Raw genomic sequence first — 25,035 nt, forward strand, 5'->3', positions numbered from 1 at the left:
GTACACTGACCGCTCGATGGTTGCTGGTCGTGTCGGTTATGCGCTTACTCTAGGGGGCCATTACGAACAACGTTCATTGCCGGCTGGCTGCAGCTTTTACACTGCTGAGGTGGTCGCCATCTTTCGTACCCTAGAGTATATACGCTCCTGCTCAGGTGAGTCCTTCATGATCTGTAGCGATTCCCTGAGCGGTATGCGAGCTCTCGACAAGTGTTTCCCTCGTTCTCGTCTGGTGATGGCTATCCAGGAGTCCCTGCATACTCTTGCCCGTTGCGGCCGCTCTGTGGTGTTTGTGTGGACCCCAGGCCATGTTGGGATGCCCGGCAATGAGAATGTTGACCGCCTGGCGAAAGAGGCCACCAGTGCACCATCTCTGGAGATTGGCCTCCCGGCGACTGATTCGCGGGCACTATTACGCCGTCAAATTTTTGATTTATGGGACACTGAATGGCGCAATCTGCCCACGCCAAACAAACTCCGTCCAATCAAGGTGACGACGACTGTGTGGCGGTAGCCCATGCGGAACTCCCGCCAGGAGTCTGTTGTCCTCTGCCGCCTGCGCATTGGGCACATTCCGCTGACGCACGGCCACTTATTGCGCCGTGAGGATCCACCTCTGTGTCGCTGCGGCTCCGTTTTATCTGTGGTCCACATTTTATTGGAGTGTCGCCTTTTAGCTGTGCTCAGGCAGACGTTCGCACTGCCTGACACACTCCCTGCCCTTTTAACAGATGACCCTGCTATGGCTGGGTTAGTTTTGCGTTTTATTCGGGCAGGATTTTTTTATCATTTAATCTGAGTGTTTATGTTTTATTTTATTGTTTTGTGTTGATTCTGGCCTTTGGCCTACTGTTTTAAACTCAGTTTTTAATGTGTTCTGGGTGGTTCGCTTTTCCTTTTTTTGTTTCTATGGTTGGCCAACCACCGTCATACTCTGTGTGATTTTATTTCGTTTTGTCTGGTCCTTGTCGACGGTTCTTTTGTTCTGTCTCGTCTGTCTCCTATTCTGTTGAACGTTTTTTCTTTTAATTCTCTGTGGGTAGTTTAGTATTTGGAAAAAGGGACCGATGACCGTCGCAGTCTGGTCCCTTGAATCCCCCAAACCAACCATCTTTCCCTTGATTTCCAAAGAGCGTTTGATCGTGTCAGCCATGTTTTTTTTAATAAGTGTGCTCACCGCTGTCTGCATTAATAATGATGCTCGACAGGTCTCGATATCAATGTCTCAGTGATTGTGAACGGTCACCCTACCCCCCAGATATCGATCAGACGGGTTTTACCCCAGGGAAGCCCCTTATCCATGTCCCTTTTTGTCTTGTTCTTAGAGCCCTTACTTCACCACCTCGCCATGCAATTATGCGGCTGGACAACATTAGGGAACTTTTTTCGGTAGGTGCATACGCCGATGACGTCACGGTTTTAGTACATGTCGAGAACATACCGAGGCCTAAGGATACCTTGGATTCATTTTGTCGTCTTGCTGGTGCTCTCATTAATAATCGTAAATGCACGTTCCTCCCGTTGAGAGGCTTAGATCATGTCTCGTCATTCCTTGTGCGACGGTCGTCAATCGCCGTAAGACCCTAGGGATCGTAGTGGATCGCAAACCGATCAAAATGGCGATACTAAATTGACGCGAGGTTACGAGTCGTGTTCATGGGGAGATCCTTCAACATGAACGCCGCTCCCTTAGCCTCCTTCAGAAGGTTTTTTTAAACCTATGCCTTCAGTAAAGAGTATTACGCTGAGCAGGTTTACCCGCTTACCTCCATGATGCCCCGCAGACTGAAACAGCTTTCTAGTCGATTCCTGTGGCCATGTATTTCGTGTCTTCTGTGAAGGGGGGTCAGGCCTCGAAAGCTTGGAGGATTGGCTCTTTCCGATATCAAAGTGAAGACCTCCACCTTATTTGCCCACCGCAGTGTTTTAACCTGTACGCGGGCCCCGCATCCAGTTACCTCTCGTTTACTTTCCTGCCTCCGGCCGGTCTGTCTGACCGCTGCTGTTGATGTTGGACGGATTAATCCTACATTGCGGCACATTCGTGAATACTTTGTAGTTGACGGTATCCTAGGTGCTGATACACTTTCCATGAAGCATATTAACACCAACATGCTATCACTCCGTTGGAGTGGACCATATCCCCTTTCTTCTGTTGCACTTGTTTCCTTGTCAACGTCTTGGAAAACGGTCTGGTCTCATCTTAGTCATCCTATAGTGCTTATGAAGATTGCTTCAACGTGGTATAAGGTCATTCGCCGTCTGATACCTACTGGTGATCGTCGTTTCCGTATTGGCCTTCGTCCGACTGATCACTGTTAGCCGGCCTCGGTGGTCTCGCGGTTCTAGGCGCGCAGTCCGGAACCGTGCGACTGCTACGGTCGCAGGTTCGAATCCTGCCTAGGGCATGGATGTGTGTGATGTCCTTAGGTTAGTTAGGTTTAAGTAGTTCTAAGTTCTAGGGGACTAATGACCACAGCCGTTGAGTCCTATAGTGCTCAGAGCCATTTTTGATCACTGTTAGAAGTATCATCAAACTGACAGCTTACTTCGCAGGTTTGTTGCTTGCGCACTGGATCATTGGATCTGGGTCCGCCGTCAATTAGCTTCCATTACTCGAGGACCTGAAACCGCTTCCCAGACGACATTCTCCTACATCCGGACATATCCTTTTTCCTCAGACGAAAACGAACACGATTGTCTGGCTCTTGGGTTACTATATTCACTATGTCGTTGAAGGCTGGAATGACCCAGATCCCTCCGTTTTTCACCATTATCTGACAACTGCGCATTGAATATGGCAGTGGTTGCCACGAGATCGAACGATTTTTGCAAATATGCTTATTCTTGTGTAACCGTCAGGGTGTCGGTTAAGCTCCCCTGTGATCCCTGTTTCTTCCCTGTAATTGAGTCCCCTCCCTTGTAGCTCTGTTTTGTCACTTTTTCTCTTCCAAATGTATAAAAAAATGTCGATAAGGGTGGAATAATGGGTTACTCGTCCCGTTCAGAATTAAATAGTTGTTTTTGCTTGAACTAATTTTTAATTTTCTTTTTGCAACTGATATTAAATGATGATTTGAAGGTGGTTGTCTGAATTTCATGAAAATACCAAGTCAATCTGATAATTAAAAAAAAAAGGATGGTAGAGCTCTTGCTCGCGAAACGCAAAGTTCCCGAGTTCGAGTCCCGGTCCGGCACACAGTTTTAATCTGCAGGAAGTTTCATATCAGCGCACACTCCGCTGCGGAGTGAATATTTCGTTCTGGATATGGAGTGATGTTCAGCAGACCAACGTTTCCACCAGAAATGCCGAACGACTCTACAAGGAAGCAACGGCACCTTAAGAAAAGAATCGTCCTGTCGAAGATTGTAAACTGTAACCGAAATACATTCTATTGCCACATTTGCAAGAAGAACTGGACTAATGGAACCATCACGATATATAAACATCGCCCGAGAATCAACCCGATCGAGATATACGTCTTCTAGCAAGGGATCGTGAATCTTAAAAAAAAAAAGAATACAAACAAATCTGAAACAAAATAAGCAGTATCTACCCGATCAAATGTAACCCGAATCGTATAAACTAACCAATCGTGTATTTTTTTGTATATAGAGAGCCCAGTTGCACATGAAGCTTACTCTTGCCAAAACTGAGACGAACCGTACCCCGACGGTGAATATTTTTGGTAGACTCGACAGACATTATGGCGCGGGAAAGAATGTCAGAGCTAGAGAGAAAACAACAATGAGCTCCGCTAGGGAAGAGCGATGTGACGCCGGTCAATATACACACAAGACTCAGTATACAGAAGTTAGGGAAACGTGTCGCTACTAGACAGGCGGAAATACATAGAAACCTGCTCCCTCGACGAGCAGTGCGGAGATACCCCTAGACCACGAGTGAGACGTTGACCTAAATAAGATACTATCTCACAAACAAAAATTATTTTGGCAAGAAATAATATAAGAACCATTTTGGTGTAGAATGGCACTCCAGTTGATTTTCCTGTGAGGTATCAGTGTACAAACAACCACAATGTGATGCCTATTCCGAATCAGAATGTACACTGTTCTGTGAATGTATTGCTGAATAGTTATAAAATATTTGTGAATGTCTTTTTGGAAAATAAAAATAAAAAATTGGTGGCTGACTGTAACAGATTCAGAATGTAACATTGTATTTCATACAAACAGAAGTGACAATTTAAAATCCCTTTTCCTTCTTGTTACTAATAAAATTTCACGTTTTCTCACTAACTGTTCGTTTGCAAACTGTACAACACCATGATTGTTTTCAAGTTTCTGTCTGTAGCGGGGAATACCCCAAATATACACACTGAAGAAATACACTATTCTTAAAAACTAGATTCAAGTTTAATGACGGAAAAGACTTTCGTGTGTAAGAATAAAACGATGGATAATCTGACGTATCAGACAGGTACTGTAGTATATTTGTTGAATATGTAGAAAATTATTTCAGATTAAAAAGAGTCTGTATTTATTCTGAATTATTTCGAAACTGGAAATATGAATTAAAAAACGTCTTCACTCACAGATTTTCCTGTTTCACCAAATAAATTAAGCATTTTAGACGTTGTGGGTCCATAATCATATGCAAATTTTCTTAATGGATTATTAACATTTTCTCTTGAAAGCGGTGAAAAGCATGTTCCTGTCATCAGAAAGTTTGATGTTAAGTTATGAAATTCGTAAGTCAGATGCGGAAAATATGTGCGAAACTGTGGAAAAATAAACAGTGCAATCTTACCACACAATGAAAGAAAAGTATTTCAAACTTTTTAACGCCATCGTACATTGGTTTCTCCATCCTGTTCGTGCATATCAGTTCACTGAAGAGACAAATTCGTATACACATTTCTGTAAACACAATCAAAATGATATCTAGACTGTTGATGATATGTTTCTTTTCTAACATGTATTGAAGAATAAGTGATTTTTCTTAGTGATTGTCCCTGGAAACAGGTTCTGAAGTTTGTCTGTTTTTTCTCCACAGTAGTCAGGAGGGCTGGGGCGTGATACTTTGTACACTCCACAGCTGTTGGCTTTTTCTGTATTTGATTTTATCATACGGACATGAAGATTTCCTAACTCATTTTTGGTTGATAATGCCACTGCTAAATTTGCTTTCTTTGGAAAGGTTAGCGATTTTTTGTGATATGCGGCCCAGTTATTGGATACTGGGAAATATTTTCTCTTCTTTCACAGCGTACCCAGTAGTTAGCTTACTGATGTGTATTTGTCTGTCTAAATTGTCAGATGTTTTGACTATGTGCCATAGTTAAAAAGAAGCCATAGTTTATCGCAGTGGTTTCACTGTTTGTAGCTCATTCGTAAGTCTGTTTTCTCCTAAATCTAGGGAGTGTTGTCTGTGTAGCGTGGACCTAAATTCAGCATGTTTCTGTGTGGTGAGATGTCATGATGGGTTGTTCAGTGCTATGTCTGTGTATGTATATTTTTCTGCGTATGCTAAACTCATGTTTTTGTTGGTGGTTGGTGATTTTTAAGAACCAGTAACTGTATGCTTTCGTTGTCCTCATATGCTATTGTGTATTTTATGTTTTTGTTTGAAAGAATTGGATAATGCTAGTATCCTTCAGTCTTCTCATTAGTCCTGTCAAACAGCGGCAAGGAATCAACAACATATCTCCAGTAATGTATATAATTTTTCTTCTGCGTCTATTTTTTGTATTAAGAACTTAATTTCCAAATAACTGAATATGTGTGCCACAGAGCTTGATTTGCTACTGCCAATGGCAAGGCCGTCGTTCTGTTAGTCAATTGTTTCCATTTAATGTTATGTATTTGTGTGCCAACAATAGCAGCGATATATCCTTGACTACTGATATTTCTGCAGTTGACAATTTCTTAAGTTTTACTAAGTTTTCATTTGTTTTTCATATTGTTTCTGCAATTGGTTCAGTACTAGTATAAATAGCTTAGTTATATCAAAAGAGGCGAGCCTGCACCTTCAGAAACTTCCAAATCTTTAATTTTAGTTGTTAAATTATTTGCGTTCTTAACTGTGTATGACTTTTCAAAAGTACAGTTTTGCCTCAAAATTTCATTCAGTAATTGAGAGAGACTGAAGGCAGGTTTGTTTTTAGATCTCACAATAAGCCTCAATGGAGCATGAGGTTTATGAGTCTTAGGGTAAGTGGGATTAAATGAAATGCATGTTTTTGCTTGTTTTTCCGTGAAGAGGAAATTGTATTTATTAACCTTTTTCCTGATCTTATTATGAAATTTTACAGTTCGATCTTGTGTAAGCTCTGTTACGTATTTTTTTCTTAAAAGAAAATGTTTTAGTCCCGTATTTATCTCTGTTTATAACTACTACAGAATTGTTTTTGTCAGCTTTCAGAATCATGTCTTTGATGTTATTGAATACCATGTTTACGCTGTTTATTAATTCTCCCTCTTGATAATCTACTTTGGGGATTCCTTTATGTTTACTTATACTGTTATGATTAGTTATAGTTGTGTTGTATGTTAGGGAAGTCTGCTCAGTGTTATTTAGGTCAACTAAATCAGCTGCTTTATCTGTATGTATGATGAGTTTTTTAGATAACTGCTGCTTAATATTTGTTTTGAGCTGTGTTTTAGCCCTTTCCTGAGTAGATGTTGTTCTTTTTCACTGAAGGTAATGTAAATTTGGTTAGTGTCTCTTTCATACAACTGTGTTTTTTTTGGATGATGGACTTTTAGTTACATGGCTTCTATTTTCTTTTCACGCTGGGTGTGATTTCAGATTGCATTTTGTTTACAATACTTTCAACATTATCTTCAGCAGCTTTTAGTTCTAATGGCTGTAGTGTATTAGATAATTCTAAATATGTGTAATAACAGCACCCTATAATATATTCTTTCTTTTTAAACTGAGATTTTACTTCTGACTTCATCCATTATATCTCACATTTCCTTTGCGCAATATGGACAACAGCAGACCTGTTTTTGATCTTAACACTGACATAACTGGAACAAAAATCATACACTTCGGTGAACTTGATACTGGAACTGGCTTTCATAAGTTTTATTTAGCAATTCCTGTATGTCAATGTTGCTTTCTGTGCCTGTCTGGGCCAATTCAATTTAATTTTATGTGTACTTTAAGTGCAAACATAACTATATTCAGTACACTGGATGAATGAAAAAACTTTTTGAATCATGAATTTTCGTGTTTTGGTGATTTACTTTTGCTCTTGAATGAGCTAAATTTCATATTCTTGTAGTGAAAGTGTTTGACCTTATGTTATGAATTTCTTAAGTCAAATGTGGAAAATATATGTGAATTAGTAGGAAAATAAACAGTGTAAGCTTGCTCACAATAGAAGAAAAGCGTTTTTATCATTTTAGCTGCATTATACATGGGTCTCGCCATTCTGTTTTTGTATATCACTTAAGATATTTATTTGTATACACAATTTTGTAAACACTTCATAGGTACTGTTCAATATTGTGTTGCCAAAGATGAAATTGTTCATAGTACCAGAGATTTAATTATTAAACAACTGAAATATGCGTAATAAAGCTGTAGAGCAGTTCGTTAAAATTACTAATAGAACTATAGCTTGTGAAATCTATCTGTTCATTTAACATAAAATCTGGTTTCTTCATTTTATTGAGGTACATCTCCAGTTCTTCTACCAGATTTAAGTTCTTGTCTGTGGCTCCATTGTGCAGTAGTACAAAATTGTATTCTCTACTGTTGATTACATGTTCCGTGTCCAAGACGCGTTGTACAATAACTGAGTTTTCAAGGTTGTTGAAAGTGAAAGAAATTATGTGTTCTTGAAAACAGGTTCTGAAGTTTCTGCCTGTTTGCTCCTCACAGTAGGCACAGACTACTGGGCATGATACTCTGTACACTCTACTGCTGCTGAATTTTTGTGAATTTCCTTCTATGTTACGGATGATGGTGTTTCCTAACTTAATGCTTGTTGAGAATGCAGCTGTTGTAGTACTTTTTAAAGATTTGTGACTTTTTTTGTGATATGTGGCACCTGTATGGGATACTGGCAAACATTTTGTCTTCTTTTGCAGTTCGCTCATTTGTTTTACTTTTGTGCATTTGTCTGTCTAAATTATCCATTGTCTTGGCTTTTAGCTATTATTTAAGGCAATCATTTTTGTTGAATCAAGCTCATTCCTAAGGCTGTTTCTTCGAAATACCAGGTTTTGTGTAGAGAATAGACTACGTATAACAAACAACTCAGGGCGTTGGGTATAGTTGCTACACTAAGCTGAAGAGACGGCAAAACAAAAAAATTGTGGCTGATAGGCTAAATCACCCCAGTATGAAGATAGCTGCAGAAAAAGGAAGATATTTTAAAGATGTAACACTCCCAATTTTGATAGCACTACATCAGATAAGGATGGTGGTAAATTCCTATGGGACCAAACTGCTGCGGTCATTTGTCCCTAGACTTACACACTACTTAATATAACTTAAAGTAACTTGCGCTAAGGGAAACACACACGCACGGACCCACCCACACCCACACCCACACACCCACCCACCCACACACACACACACACACACACACACACACACACACACACACACCTGCGGTCGCAACATCAGAGAAGACATTTTTGTTTATTACCTCTTTGTCATTAGGAGATAGTTTGTAGTGGGAAAAACTGTTTTAATAAAACTACGTTTCAGACAAAACAAAAAAAGAGCGCTGGAAGACAGTTGCTGGCAATTTGCAGTTATTTCGAGTTAGAGTTCAGCCTGGCAGAAATTTTCAGTTGCTGCAATATATTCATTACACAGCGGGTTCTGTATACCTGGACAGTTTGCGGTGAACTACTTGACGCTAATGCGTTGTCAGTGATTTCGTCCAGTCAATACATTCATTTTATTTCATTGCATTTAGTTCATGTAAGATTTTGTTGCAATCCGTAATTTTTCAGACACTGCTAACGTTAACTTATGGTACTAAAAGTTTTGTCTGCGAGACAAATTAAAAGTGAGAGAGTTTCTGCTAACTATTTATTGGTCAGGTGGGATTTTGACCAGCATATGAAATAAATTTCTTTGATACAATGGGAGATATATTGATACCTAAATTATTTTCTGATGAACTATACAGGGTGAGTCACCTAACATTACCGCTGAATATATTTCCAAACCACAACAAATACTAACGAATCGATTCCACAGACCGAACGTGAGGAGAGGGGCTAGTTTAATTGGGTAATACAAACCTTAAAAATGCACGGAAGTACGTTTTTTAACATAAACCGTCGCTTTTTAAATGGAACCCCGTTAGTTTTGTTAGCACATCTGAACATATAAACAAATTTGTAATCAGTGCCGTTTGTTGCACTGTAAAATGTTAATTACATCCGGAGATATTGTAACCTAAAGTCTACGCTTGAGTACCACTCCTCCGCTGTTCGATCGTGTGTATCAGAGAGCACCGAATTACGAATGGTGATGGACCTTAGGTACAGAAGAGACTGGAAGTAGCATATTACGTCCACATGCTAACACCTTTCTATTGGTCTTTTTCACTGACGCACATGTACATTACCATGAGGGGTGGGATACACGTTCGACGGGCGTTTCATAGGACGTGGCGGGCACATAAATTGGCCAGCCCGTTCTCCTGATCTTACACCTCTGGACTTTTTTCTGTGGGGTACGTTAAAGGAGAATGTGTACCGTGACGTGCCTACAACCTCAGAGGATATGAAACAACGTATTGTGGCAGCCTGCGTCGACATTACACTAGATGTGCAGATTGCAATTGTGTTCAGCAAATGATGGCCACCACATTGAACATCTATTGGCCTGACACTCTATTCCACTCCGTAATTGAAAACGGAAATCACGTATGTACGTGTACCTCACCGCCCACGGTAATGTACATGTGCGTAGGTTAAAAAGACCAATAAAAAGGTGTTAGCATGTGAACGTAATGTGCTGTTCCAGTCTCTTCTGTACCTAAGGTCCATCACCGTTCCCTTTGGATCCCTACGTAATTCGGTGCTCTCCGATACACACGATCGAACAGCGGAGGAGTGGTACTCAAGCGTCAACTTTAGGTTACAATATCTCCGGGTGAAATTAACATTTTACAATGCAACAAATGGCAGTGATTACGTATTTGTTTATATGTTCAGATGTGCTAACAAAACTAACGGGGTTCCATTTTTTTAAAAAAAAACGTAGGTTTATGTTAAAAAACATACTTCCGTGCATTTTTTTATGGTTTGTATTAACCAATTACACTAGCCCTTCTCCTCACGTTCGGTCTGTGGAATCGATTCGTCAGTATTTGATGTGGTTTACGAAATATATCCAGCGGTAACGTTAGGTTACTCACCCTGTTTAAGTACTCTGAAGTAACGTGAAGTATAAAAAGAAAAGAAAAGGGAAAAGTAACTGTTTTGTGCAGCATTTAAGGCAAAGGCTGCCAGAAAAATTCTGTATACCGTTACGGACAGTTCTTCGTTTCAGAAAATCTACTCAAAATATGTGCCACGACTAGCGGCAGCTAGCGTCACGTTTGTTTCCAAGGCAAGAGAGCAAAGATACTTTCATCAGTAGCAGTAACTCGAGGTACAGACTACCTCTGCATTCAACGTCTCTTTACCACACAGATCTAAAAGTAACAGCTTCCTATGTAAAGTAAATGATAGCAGTTTTGTATCTCGGTGAGTGAACGATACTGAAGAGTAAAAATGTGTGGTCTAATAGTCCCTAGCAAACAGCAACTAACAATACGGAAATATTACATGCTGCAAATCTGGCAGTCAACTACACAATGTCAACGCGTTTTATTCGTGCTGCTTAGTCCCACCCGATTCTCGCGAATAAAGAGTGAAAAACCTGTGCAATGAAAAATAAAATAAGTCGAGAATTCCCTCCCGTATTTTCCATCTTGTAAACCATGGGTAAAAATATTGAAGTTAACTAGCAGCCCGCCTTGGCCTGTTGAGTAAGAAATTAAATAGAATTAAAGAAATAATACATATAAATAACCGCAAACACGTCTAAAAGTGCTGCAACACGCATCCACATCGTTACAGCATACAATACAAACAGTCTGAATGAACATTATTTTAACAGTCTTGATCATTAACAAGATAGAGGATAAATCAACTGCCCTGTCAAATAACACATTGTGGAACATGGACAAGTTAGGGCACCTAAGTAGGAAAAACATTGCTGAAATTTTCAAATTCAGTATGAATGGTTTGCTGTTTGACGGGTTCGTCGAATAAATATTCATGCATAATGCTGCAAAGCGTCATGAAACGGAACGAACAAGTAAGGTCGACTGTAAGGAAGGCGAGCGGCAGACCCATTCTTCAATACTTCTAGTATATTTAGGATATCTTCCATGTTAGATTAAAGAAAGACGTTGAGGAAATTCTGAGAGGAGGTATTGATCAGAATTGGGGAGAAGAGGAGTTTGTGCCACAACTTGACAAGAAGAAGGGACCGGTTGTTAGAACATGTTCTGAGGCATCAAGGGATCGCCAATTTAGTATTGGAGGTTAAAAATCGTAGAGGGAGACCAAGAGATGGATACACTAAGCAGATTCAGAAGGATGTAGGTTGCAGTAAGTACTGGGAGATGAAGAGGCTTGCACAGGATAGAGTAGTATGGAGAGCTGCATAAAACCAGTCTCAGGACTGAAGACAACAACAACAATATGTGTGTAGTATGTACGTGCGACTGGACTTAATGTCTACGTACTGGATGTTTCTAAATCGAAACATATTTCGGTGTATCATGAAACAGCGAAGACGTTATCATTCATCTGCACAATAGGGACCCATTCTCAGTGGTCGTGAACTGACAAAAACCAGTTCAAATGGCTCTGAGCACTATGGGACTCAACTGCTATGGTCGTCAGTCCCCTAAAACTTAGAACTACTTAAACCTAACTAACCTAAGGACATCAAACACATCCATGCCCGAGGCAGGATTCGAACCTGCGACCGTAGCAGTCGCGCGGTCCCGGACTGAAGCGCCTAGAACCGCGAGACCACCGCGGCCGGCAGGAAGTGGTTCAATTGATTGATCACAAAAATTCCGTGTATGAAGTCGAGATTATGGACAATTGCCAGACTTCGTTCGACGACTAATGAAACGAACTAGCCTAATTTAAATTGTCTAGGAGGAGGTGATTGGCTTAGTACTGCTGCTATTTAACAACCACTGTACAGTCAAATAAAGGTATCTAAAATTATAATATCCCGAGAGAATCACATCGCAATCTCGCTGGTTTGGATGGAACAGTGGTATCAGGTGACCGGTAGTAAAGGTATGATGACAGATATTTCCGTAGTGCTGTCGGTCAGACGTTATTGATACAACGTGAACAACGGTATCACTAGATAACTTAACATGGTGTTGATGAGCTGTGGAATAGTTCAGAACTCATACGCAGAATGAGGTCGTTGTATATTGTGACAGATCTCTAGGCAGCAGAAGCAAATGATGATAAGAGCTACAGAACTGCTAGCATTCGAATACATTGGTTAAAAGGAATCATAAACAGTTCACACTGATACATTTTCGAGTACGTTATTTACAATTTCATTTTTAATTTTAACGTAAGTTTCAACATGTCACCAGCACAAATCGTTGTCATGCGTAGGTCCGCTACCACTGTTCATTACGTGAGACCTAGTGTGTCAGATGGTGCTGGGATACGGCAGTAGCGGCACGTTCTCGTTCCAGAAATCCATCCTTTCTCCGAGCCTGTCGTGCTCGAGCGAGAAGTTGGCCTGCATCAGCAGGTAGCTGCGGCTGGTGAGGTCATACGGCTCCCACACCACAGGGTCCGCCTCTGGAGTAGGGTTCCTGTAAAAGGAAATATCACTGTATTCTCTTTTACTTCTTTACTTGATGAGTTATCTTTTTATACTAAATCTTATACAGGGTGAGTCAGGAGGAAAGGTGCATGACTTGAGACGCGATAGTGTTAATGATTCTCAACAAAAAACTTCAGATGGACATACATCCTTTTGCGAATGGTTTCCCAGTTAAACCACGTTTAATATCACTTTCGCACGTTTTTCTTTAACAACTTCAAAACCGCACACTCCAAGAAAAACGTATCTCAGTACACAATTAAAGTAAATTAAATTTGCAACAATAAAGAACTAAGAATTTGCGCGAAGAGTTCGCGAGAATATTGGAAACCTCGCTCGACGAGCGTGCGCTGTAGCTTAAGTACTTTTTGTAGGCCAGTTTGATGCAGTTTTCCGTGCTGATAGACCACAAGCTGATAGACCTGTATCAAAATGGTCGTCTCAACTTCAATCTATAGTACTGTGGTACGTTGTTCTGTTGATGGTGCGAATGGAACTGTCTGCTGCCTGTCGAATATCTGGAACAGTTCTGAATCGAATGCCACGAAGTGGTTCCTTCATCTTCCGAATCAAATCAAAGTCGCAAGGACTTAAGTCCGGGAATTATGGTAGATGGTACAGTACTTCCCAGTCCCATCGAGAGAAGAGAGCACCCGCAGCTTGCGCTGCATGCGGCCGCGCATTGTGTGGGTTGCACAGAAAGTGTCGCCGCCTCTTTCGCAAAACTGGTCGCACGTGATGCTCCAAAAACGAACAGTAATGCTGTACATTGACGGCCTGCCGTGGAGGAACGTAATGCATTAGGATAACACTATCACAGTCGTACACGAGAATCACCGTCATAACTTTAGACTGCTCCATTCGCATCACCAACAGAACAGGCTCTAGTAACGGTATACTACGCTTTCCACATTTCTGGCAACGGGTTCTACACAACGCTGGTGACTACTTTGAAGGACAGTAACAGGTGCAAATATGTACTTCTTGTGCATCGATTATGAATAAATAGTTGCCACTATGTAAGTTCCAACCCTCTTATGAAGAATTTATGGAGTGTAATTAAGGTGACACGTCGGGGAAAACTGCGACAAGAGATGCTGCTGCTTCATGATAACGCACGTACCCATACTTGCAAATATCGTAGTGCAGAAACTACGCCAATTCATTGGGAGACGCTCGTATTCCCGGTCTGTAGTCCTGATTCCTCTCCTTTAGATGGACTGGACGTCGGTCACTTAAAAAAAGCCTGACATGTCTACGATTCCTTTTGACGAAGGCGTGCAGCAGGCTGTTCCGGACTGCTTCACGTACCACAGCACGATGATTTACCTAGCAATTATCTTCAACCTGGTGCGTCGTTGGGATGATTGCCTCAATGCTCACGGTAATTTTGACTGACTGGCGTACCGACTGTGAATTGTGTGGCCTTACAAAGGAAACTTTTTAATCGCTGCTTATACATGCAGTATTAAAGGACAGCAAAGTAAAGAGGGCGAAGCAACATTTCGTCGTAAGCTCACCGAGGATAGTAATGTTGTCATCAAATATTAACACCAATACCCTTTCATCCTGACTTTTAATTCCATTCTTGAACTTTTATTTTATTTCCATCATTGCTTCTTTTATGTACAGATTGAGCTAAAGACGAAATCCCTGTCTTACACCCTTTTTAATCCCTGCACTTCGTTCTTGGTCTACCACTCTTATTATCTCCTCTTGGCTCCTGGATATGTTGGATGTTACCCGTCTCCCTCCCTGTAGCTTACCCCTAGTTTCCTCAGAAATTCAAACATCTTGTACCATTATACATTATAGAACGCTCTTTCCAAGTCGACAAATCCTAAGAACGTGTCTCGATTTTTCTTTAGTCTTGTTTCTGTTATCAACAGCAAAGTCATAACTGCCACTTTGGTGCTTTTGAATTTCTTAAAGTCAATTTGATCGTCTTCTAACAAACCATAAATTTTATTTTCCATTCTTCTGTTTATTATACTTGGCAGCAATTTAGATGAATGAGCTGTTAAGCTGATTGTGCGATAATTCTCGCACTTGTCAGCTCATGTAGTCTTTGGGATTGAGCGGATGATGTTTCTCCCGGAAGTCGGTTGGTATATCGCCAGGCTCATACATTCTACAAACCAACAAGAATAAATGTTTTATTGCTACTTGCCCCAATGGTCTTTCAATTTACAATGGAATTTTTTCTCTACCTTCAGGCTCATTTTATTTTAAGTCTTCCATTGCTCTTCTAAATTCTGATTCTAATACTTTATCCGCTATATCTTCCCTATCGGCTTCTGTTTCTTCTTCTGTCATACCATCAAGTAAGTCCTCACCATCATAGAGGTTCTCAAGGTACTCCTTCTACTTACCCATTATTTTCTCTGCATTTAACAGTAGAATACCTTTTGCACTCTAATTGCAAACACTCTTTCTTTTGACTTCACCTAAGGTTGTTTCGACTTTTCTATATGCTGACTCAGTCCTTCCAACAATCATTTCTTTTTCGATTTTCCCTCATTTTTCATGCAGCCATTTCACGTCAGCTTTCTCGTACTTCCTATTTACCTCATTCGTCAGCGACATGTATTTCTCTGGTCCTTAATTCCCCTGAACATTTTTGTAGTTTCTTCTTTCATCGACCAGCTGAAGCATTTCTTCTATTATTCATGGTTCTTTTGCATTTACCTATCTTGTACCTATGTTTTACTTTTCAACATCTGTGAAATCACTTTTTAGAGATGTCGATTTCTCTTAAGTTAAACCCGTACTGAACTATTCATTGTCGCAGTATCTAAAGCCGTAGAGAACTTCAAGCGTATCTCTTCATTTCCTAGTACTTCCGTATGCCGTTTCTTTGCCTATTGCTTCTTCTTGACTTGTATCTTAAACCTCAGCCTATCCCTCTTCATTAATAAATTGTTAGCAAAAGCAAAGGTCGAAGACATATTACCAAGAGTAATTTGAATGAGAAGAAGTAACTTAATTCCCTTAATAAAGACGAATTTATCATACGGTTTACACATATTACGATCCCTTTCAGAGTATACCGATGAAGATCCATTAACCGCCAGCTAGGCTAAAGGTCCGCGCGTAAAGACTGGAAAATAGCACAGGTCACACAAATTCACAAGAACGGAAATAGATGTAATCTAATGATTTAGGACCTGTATAATTGGAATCGATTTATAGTGGGATTTTGGAACATATTCTTTGTTCCAGCATTGTGATACACCTCGAAGATGACTTATCTTTTGACATAATACCGGTCTGGGTTCGGGAAATGTCATTCTTGTAAAATACAACTAGCTCTTTAGACGCACTAAGTAACGATTGGTAGTCACTAGTGATCTCGAGATGATTCCATATTTTTAGTTTTTTCGAAGGCTTTTGAGGCCATCCCACGGAAGCTGCTTCGAATCAAATTACATGCCTATAGAGTACCATGTAAACTGTGTAACTGGATTCGTGGTTTTGCTGTCACAAATGTCACAATCCATAGCAAGTGAAAGAAGCCATCTAGCGACAAGCGAAATGAAATCTACAGAACCACGAGGAAGTGACTCTGTTCTTAATTAATGTAAAGGATTTAGGGGACTACCTCAGTAGCGCTCTTACATTGTTTGCAGATGATGTCTGGATGTCTGTTAGCATCTTGATAACTTTTTAAAAGCAACTTCAAAATTATTTCGACAGGATTACTGCATAATGCCAAAACCACTGACTGTCCTTAAACAATAATTAGTGTGAGGTCCTTCTCATGAATACGAAAAAAATTGCGCTAAATTTCTGTTATACGCTGAATGAAACAAAGTGAAAAGTTGACTATTCAACACATGTTTTAGGGGAGTGTCTGTGATTAGTAATCAAAACGCCCTCGCTCCCGAATTCGAGCGCTGACGTTCCTTAAATTCTGAATAAAAATCATCAGCAATGGCAGCCGAAGACTTACGGCATAGGAAGTCACCCTCATTATGCTAACTGCATTGTCAAAGGGTGCGGAGCATTGGACACAGGGACAGGGCACTCTATAGTTCCTGGAATGGGAAACAGCCTCTAAAAGGCGGTTTACTATCAGCAATGATCAACGGTATGACAATGCAGAATATCATGGAAACCATTCTAGATACAATGACACAAAAAATTAATGCATGTCGCTGCTAGTGGGCATCGATTTACATCAGCGGGGAAATTTGAAAGTTAGTGTCGGACCGGAATTCGAACCCAGGTCTCCTGCTTCCTAGTCAGATGCACTGGCTACTGAGCCACCGCATCTGCTCGGGTTACCCCAGCACGCCTCCCGTCAGACACAAATTGTCAACTTATCCTCACACTACTGACGTAGTGCCCCTGATCCATTCTCTAGATATAGTCGCTGTCAATGAAGTGAAATGGGAAGAAGACAAGGATTTCTGGTCAGACGAGTATAGAGCAATATCACCAGCAGCAGAAAATGTAATAACGGGAGCAAGATCCGTTAAGAATAGGAAGGTAGGACAGAGAGTGAGCTATTGTCAATTGTTCAGTGACAGGGTTGTTCTTATCAGAATCAACAGCAAACCAACACCGACATCAACAGCCCAAGTATACAAGCCGACGTCGCAGGCAGATGGTGAACAGGATTATACAGTGTATGAGGACACTGAATGGGTAATTCAGTGAGTAAAAGGAGATGGAACTCTAATCGTCATTACGGACTGGAATGCGGTTGAAGGGGGAGGAGGAGAATAAAGGGCTACAAGAGTATATGGGAATTGTACTGGTATGAGAGAGGACAATGACTAAGTTTTGCAACAAATTTCAGGTGGTAAGAAAGAATACTTTGTTCAGGAATCACAAGGAGAATGTATGCTTCATAAAGACAAGGTGATACAGCGTCCTTTCAGTGAGATTACATCATGGTGAGGCAGAAATTCCGAAATCAGATACTGAATTTTAAGGCGTTCACAGGGGCAAATATAGAGTCAGCCCACTATCTGACAGGGATGAAGGGTAGGCTGAAGCCTTGGAGACTAGACAATAGGCCGGCCGGAGTGGCCGAGCGGTTCTAGGCGCTACAGTCTGGAACCGCGCGACCCCTACGGTCGCAGGTTCAAATCCTGCCTCGGGCATGGATGTGTGTGATGTCCTTAGGTTAGTTAGATTTCAGTAGTTCTAAGTTATAGGGAGCTGATGACGTCAGAAGTTAAGTCCCATAGTGCTCAGAGCCATTTGAACCATTTGAACTTGGCAACAAAAATCACTACACAAAAAGTAGGATATGGATTTACTAACAATGAAGAAATAAACTTCAAGTGCCCTGATGCTGTGGATTCTGCAATAAGAAATAGCTCAGTAGGAAGTACAAAGGAAGAAGGACGGATATTTATAGAAATGGCTACCACAGAAGTTGGAACAAAAGACGTAGATACAAGACAGGAACCTCCGAAGAAACCATGGGTAACAAAATAAATACTTCAGTTGATCAACGAAAGTAAGAAGTTCAGATATGTTCTATAAAATTCAGGAATACAGTTCACTTAGGAATTTAAAAAGTAAGAATTGCAGGGAAGCTAAGATTAAATGGCTGCACGAAAAATGTGAATGAATCGAAAAAGAAATTATTGTCGGAAGGAGTGACTGAGGACATAAAAATGTCCAAGCAAACTTCGGTAAAATTAAAATAGGGAGTGGTAACGTTAAGAGTGGAAAGTGAATTCTAAGGGGATACGCCATTAGAATCAGAATTTAGGAGAGCTTAGCAAAGCTTAAAATCAAATAAGGCAGAAGGAAAAGATGCAATTCCATCGGAGTTTAAAAATTTTTGGGGAAGTAGAACAAAACCATTATTCACGCTGTCGCTGGGATGCATAATTTATGAGTTCGGCGATATACTGTCTGACTGTGGAAAAAAACATTATCGACACCGTTCCAACGTATGCAAGAGCTGACACGTGCGAGACTTACCGCACAGTCAGCTTAACAGCGCATGCATCTAAGATGTTGACAAGAATAATATACAGAAGAATGGAAAAGAAAAGTGAAGATCTGTTAGAGGACGATAAGTTTGGCTTTAGGAAATGTATTGAAACCAGAGAGGCACTGCTAACTTGTTTTTAATAATGGAATCAAGCCTGAAGAAAAATCTGGACACGTTCATAAGATTTGTCGATCTGGAAAAAGTGTTCGACAGTGTCAAATGATGCAAGATATTCGACGTTGTGAGGAAAATAAGGGTACGCTGCAGGCAGGGACGGGTTGTATACAACTTCTACAAGAGCCAAGAGATACGAGTGGCACGCCAAGAACAAAATACAAGGATTGCAGAGGGTGTAATGAGTCGTGTAATAGTCTGTCATTGCTATTCAGTCTATACGTCGAAGAAGTAATTACTGAAATAAAAGAAAGTTTCAACAGTATGATTAATATACAAGGTAAGAGGTTATGAATTTTAAGATTCGTTGATGACATAGCTGTCCTCAGTGAAAGGGGAGGAGAATTACAGGATCTGTTGATTGAAATGCCATGAAACGAATAATCTAATGGGAACAGAATATGGAGAGAGAGAGTAAATCGATGAAAGACAAAAGTAATGACGAGTAGCAGAAATGAGAACACTGAGAAACTAAATTTCAGAATTTGTGATCACGAATTACATGATGTTGAGCAATTCTGTTACTTAGGCAGCAAAATAATCCGTGACGGATGGAGCAAGGAAGACATAAAATTCCGTCAAGCACTCCCAAAAAGAAAATTCCTGACCAATAGACATATAATAGTGAAACATACATTTTAATTTGAGAAAGAAATATCTGATAATGTACGTTTGGAGCACAGCATACTATGGCAGTGAGACATAGACTGTAGGAAAACAGGAGCGGAAGAGTATAGAAGCAATTTTCATGTGATGTTAAAGACGAACGTTGAAAATTAGGTGGACTGATAAGGCAAGGAATAAATAGTTGTCCACAGAATTGGCGAGGAAAGAAATGTTTGGAAAACACTGACAACAAGTAGGGACAGGACGATATGACATCTGTTAAGACATCAGGAAATAACATTCGTGGTTCTACAGGGAGATGTCGGAGATGAGTTACATCCAGAAAGTAATTGAGGATGTGCTAATCTGAGATTATAAGGTTGGCACAAGAGGCGATTTTGTGGCAGTCCGCATCAAAGCAGTGAGATCACTGATAACTAAAAAAAATCTAAGGAACCAGTGATTACCTACACAATACTTCTTCGGCCTATGCTGGTGCATGGCTGTGTGGTATGGAAGGCTTGTTAAATAGGATTGACGGCGGATATCTACAAAGTCTAGGACGGCCAGCGCGTATGCTGTTATCGAGGAATAGGGAAAGTGTATCACAGGTATGGTAAGCAAGCTTCAATGGTGATCATCAAACAAAACTATTTTCGTTGCATCGAGATCTTTTCATAAAATTTCAGTCGCCAACTGTCCCTTACGAACGCGGAAATATTTTCTTGACCACCGCCTACATTTACATAAAGTAAGCATAACTAGAACTTCCATGAAAGTATTTACTTGTTCATTTTCCCACGTGTTTTCAGAGAGTGGAAAAGTCTAGAAATATTTATAAAGTGGTTCTCAATAAAGTGTGGGTTGCAGAGGAATTATATGAATGTGAATGAGCAATTGACCTTGGTGACGCCAAACTGACTCCCACGTGATCTGTATCGGCAATGGAGTTGAGTAAAATGATGTTCCACTGTGTCAGTTTGGTGTCGTTGTCAACTGAGATGATATTTGGTTGGTACTGAGCGTCTTGTTCTATATGAATTGACAATGCATGAACAGAAACACATGAAACATGTAATTTACGACCCACAATATGACAGTAATTGGAGCGGTAAACCACCGGCATCCCTTAATAAGCCCATGCACTTCTTTCGACTTAGGATAGAAGCTGAAGTAATGAATAAAAATTGTCGCAAGGTTGGGTATTGAAAACGATTGTCCTCGTTACTGAGCAGATGTGTTATGCACTGCGCCACCCTGGCATTGAGGCTGAAAGAACTGCACGGACCACCTCTGTCCAGTGCCCTCCCTTAGCGAATTTCAAATCACACCTCATCCCAGTTTGATTTTCTCCTTCTTGTCAGTATTTCCGAGGCTCTTCAGTACGGGAACAGCACCCCGGCTTTGTACGTAACGGGGAAATCCTGCCAGTGTGGTGTAGAGTATTATATATCTGTCCAGTTAGTAGGACGCCCGGTTTCAAACCTCGACATTGGCACAATATTATTTCAGTACTTCAGCTTATATTCTTATCGAAGATAAGGTAGGGGCACACTGTGTCTCCAGGAAAATATATATTTTCATTAGATGAATAGATCTCTTGACTAAACTATGCTAAGAGATTTCGCACATCAAGTGTATCCCGGCACTGACTGTAGAACAGGCAGGTGACGGTGAGTGACTGTCAGTTAATCTTCTGGGCGGCACTATAGTTCAAACTTCACTATATGATCAGAAGTATCTGGACTCTTATTAGTGTACATTAATATGGGGTGCGTCCACCCTCCACTTTTATGACAGCTTGAGCTCTGTTGGGTCTGAATGTCTGTGGCGGAATGGGAGTCCATTCTTCCTCAAGAGCCTCGTTTTTTACTGGCAAAAATGCCTCGCGTGACATACAGTGACCAATTCTGCATTTCATGTGGTTGTCCGGATACTTTTGATCACATAATATAAGTGCTTGCATGTGAGTGTGGTTGCTGTCCTCCTCGAAACTGTGTAGACACTCGCAGAGTTGAATAAGTACTCTTGGAACTAGTGCAAGTTTACTTTAGATTACGTAACAGAGACTCTCTGTACGTAGCACACATTTCTGAGGAACGATAAACGAACCCGTATTTGGCGAAGTTCGTCCATAGCCGGAGCACGTTTCTGCGTATTTGTTCTTCCTCCGATGTGGGATCCAGATTGTATTCTGTGTCTTTCCTCAAAAACAGGAAAGGAAGTTCCCCAGAATGTATAACTCCTGTAAAACATATAAAATATGATACAATAGGCGTTGAGGTGTATGCGTGACATTTTGTCGGTGAACTAAGGAAATGAGTTACAGTTATATTGCGAATTTACATTCTTTTACGTACTTCATCGTATCATCCCTTATTATAGAAATGGTATGCATTGGAACATAATGCCACTATTTTGAATTATGACCTAGTGTTTAACTGCTGAATAAGCCTGAACATTATGACAGTTAAAGAAGCCTTTATCTTTTCATTTCAAATAATCCACATAGTAATGCCATTTTCTAATCTTGCCCAGCACAAAGACACGTACCACTTACGTTCGATGTTCTCGATGGTGGAAATATCTTGAAAACGAAGACAACCGTCGACATTGAAAGATTCTATTAGAATGAATTAGTATATACCAAATACGCTTATTATGTGAGATGATAAGTTGAACTGCCGATGCATACTATCAGTTAAATAGCAAAACTAAATGAAAAGCTAGCAGTCCCTATTACTCACTGAAATAGCGTCAAGAATTGTTTGAATTTGCACTTGGAAAACTGCGATTAAAAACATGATTTGATCTAGAACTTACCCCATGGTGTGGTGGGCACATTCACCCCTCTGTAGTCGAACTCGTAATAATAAACTGTTAGGTTGGAGATACTGGCCAATTTTCTCACCAACGAATCAGTAGGCTCAAACGTTCCTATGTCGTTGTTAAACTGTAACAATGGTAAAACTCTTTTCTTGTATTACGCTTGTGCAGCTATAGTGGTGACAAAAGAAATATTTTACAGTCTCTTAATGTATAGAGAAGCAGAAAAAATAATCGAAGCAAGATATTAAAAAACTAATGTAAATTTTGAACCTTCTGGACCTTCATATTGTTGGAAATGAAAATATAGATGTACTGCATACACTCGTAATAGTAAGACAGTCTAACATAATTTCTTAAACACAGTGACAATAACTTCATAAGAAAATAAAGTCTTTGTACAATAATGTCCTCCTTTATATATCCCCAAATTAGTTTCACAAGGTAAATAGCTATTAACGAATATGGAGATGATCAACTCATAGGCTGATAAAAGAGTTTTGTCCAGAGAGTATGCATGATCTGGGATTTGTAGGTGTGTTTTGATGAAGCAGTATCAGCCTAGTAATTTATTCCAGACGCATGTTTCTAGTGGTGTACTTGACTTGTTGAAGAGCCGTTAATGTTGACCTTTTGTTCCATGGTATGTCAGATATCAAGAACAAGAATTCGAATAATAATCTATCATTATCGTTTGTTGCGTTAAAGTGATTTAACTTCAGCATTAAAAAACTACTCCTCACATGATGTTCTTTACTTTCTATAGAACTTCTGTGCATTGTCAATAAACACTCCTGGAAATGGAAAAAAGAACACATCGACACCGGTGTGTCAGACCCACCATACTTGCTCCGGACACTGCGAGAGGGCTGTACAAGCAATTATCACACGCACGGCACAGCGGACACACCAGGAACCGCGGTGTTGGCCGTCGAATGGCGCTAGCTGCGCAGCATTTGTGCACCGCCGCCGTCAGTGTCAGCCAGTTTGTCGTGGCATACGGAGCTCCATCGCAGTCTTTAACACTGGTAGCATGCCGCGACAGCGTGGACGTGAATCGTATGTGCAGTTGACGGACTTTGAGCGAGGGCGTATAGTGGGCATGCGGGAGGCCGGGTGGACGTACCGCCGAATTGCTCAACACGTGGGGCGTGAGGTCTCCACAGTACATCGATGTTGTCGCCAGTGGTCGGCGGAAGGTGCACGTGCCCGTCGACCTGGGACCGGACCGCAGCGACGCACGGATGCACGCAAGACCGTAGGATCCTACGCAGTGCCGTAGGGGACCGCACCGTCACTTCCCAGCAAATTAGGGACACTGTTGCTCCTGGGGTATCGGCGAGGACCATTCGCAACCGTCTCCATGAAGCTGGGCTACGGTCCCGCACACCGTTAGGCCGTCTTCCGCATCACGCCCCAACATCGTGCAGCCCGCCTCCAGTGGTGTCGCGACAGACATGAATGGAGGGACGAATGGAGACGTGTCGTCTTCAGCGATGAGAGTCGCTTCTGCCTTGGTGCCAATGATGGTCGTATGCGTGTTTGGCGCCGTGCAGGTGAGCGCCACAATCAGGACTGCATACGACCGAGGCACACAGGGCCAACACCCGGCATCATGGTGTGGGGAGCGATCTCCTACACTGGCCGTACACCTCTGGTGATCGTCGAGGGGACACTGAAAAGTGCACGGTACATCCAAACCGTCATCGAACCCATCGTTCTACCATTCCTAGACCGGCAGGGGAACTTGCTGTTCCAACAGGACAATGCATGTCCGCATGTATCCCGTGCCACCCAACGTGCTCTAGAAGGTGTATGTCAACTACCCTGGCCAGCAAGATCTCCGGATCTGTCCCCCATTGAGCATGTTTGGGACTGGATGAAGCGTCGTCTCACGCGGTCTGCACGTTCAGCACGAACTCTGGTCCCACTTAGGCGCCAGGTGGAAATGGCATGGCAAGCCGTTCCATAGGACTACATCCAGCATCTCTACGATCGTCTCCATGGGAGAACAGCAGCCTGCATTGCTGCCGAAGGTGGATATACACTGTACTAGTGCCGACATTGTGCATGCTCTGTTGCCTGTGTCTATGTGCCTGTGGTTCTGTCAGTGTGATCATGTGATGTATCTGACCCCAGGAATGTGTCAATAAAGTTTCCCCTTCCTGGGACAATGAATTCACGGTGTTCTTATTTCAATTTCCAGGAGTGTAGAAGAAATACTTCAGTTGTTCGAAGAAAGGAGGAAGCCCAAAAATTTCCCGGGAAACTCAGGGATACAGAAATACAAGTCGCTAAGGAGTGAGATAAACAGGAAGTGCAGGGAAGGTAAAATGAAGACTGCACGAAAAAGGTGAAGAAATTGAAAAATATGTGATTGTAGGAAGGACAGACCCAGGATACAGGAAAGTCGAAACAAACTTAGATGACATTAAAGACAAGGTTGGTTACATTAAGAGTGAAACGGGAATTCCACCGCTAAATGCAGAGGAGAGAGCGGATAGGTGAAAAGAATACATTAAAAGCCTCTATGAGGGGGAATATTCGACTGATGTGATAGAAGAAGGAACAAGAACCGATTTAAATTGGTAGGGGATCCAGTATTAGA

The 25,035-nt window shown here is 41.2% G+C and overlaps 1 protein-coding gene across 1 annotated transcript in view; it reads right to left on the reverse strand.

Moving 5' to 3' along the window:
- Positions 1-12,556: 12,556 nt before the first annotated feature.
- Positions 12,557-25,035, reverse strand: part of LOC126354559 (cholinesterase-like) — a 59,643-nt gene continuing 47,164 nt past the window's right edge. The window contains exons 8-10 of the mRNA XM_050004302.1: positions 22,425-22,554; positions 21,714-21,846; positions 12,557-12,851 (exon numbers count right to left, since the gene is read on the reverse strand). Coding sequence (XP_049860259.1) covers positions 12,683-12,851; positions 21,714-21,846; positions 22,425-22,554 — 432 coding nt within the window. The 3' untranslated portion in view covers positions 12,557-12,682. The remainder of the gene's footprint in view (positions 12,852-21,713; positions 21,847-22,424; positions 22,555-25,035) is intronic.

The sequence above is a fragment of the Schistocerca gregaria genome, chromosome 3 (assembly GCF_023897955.1).
Source record: "Schistocerca gregaria isolate iqSchGreg1 chromosome 3, iqSchGreg1.2, whole genome shotgun sequence".
NCBI classification, from domain to species: Eukaryota; Metazoa; Arthropoda; class Insecta; order Orthoptera; family Acrididae; genus Schistocerca; species Schistocerca gregaria.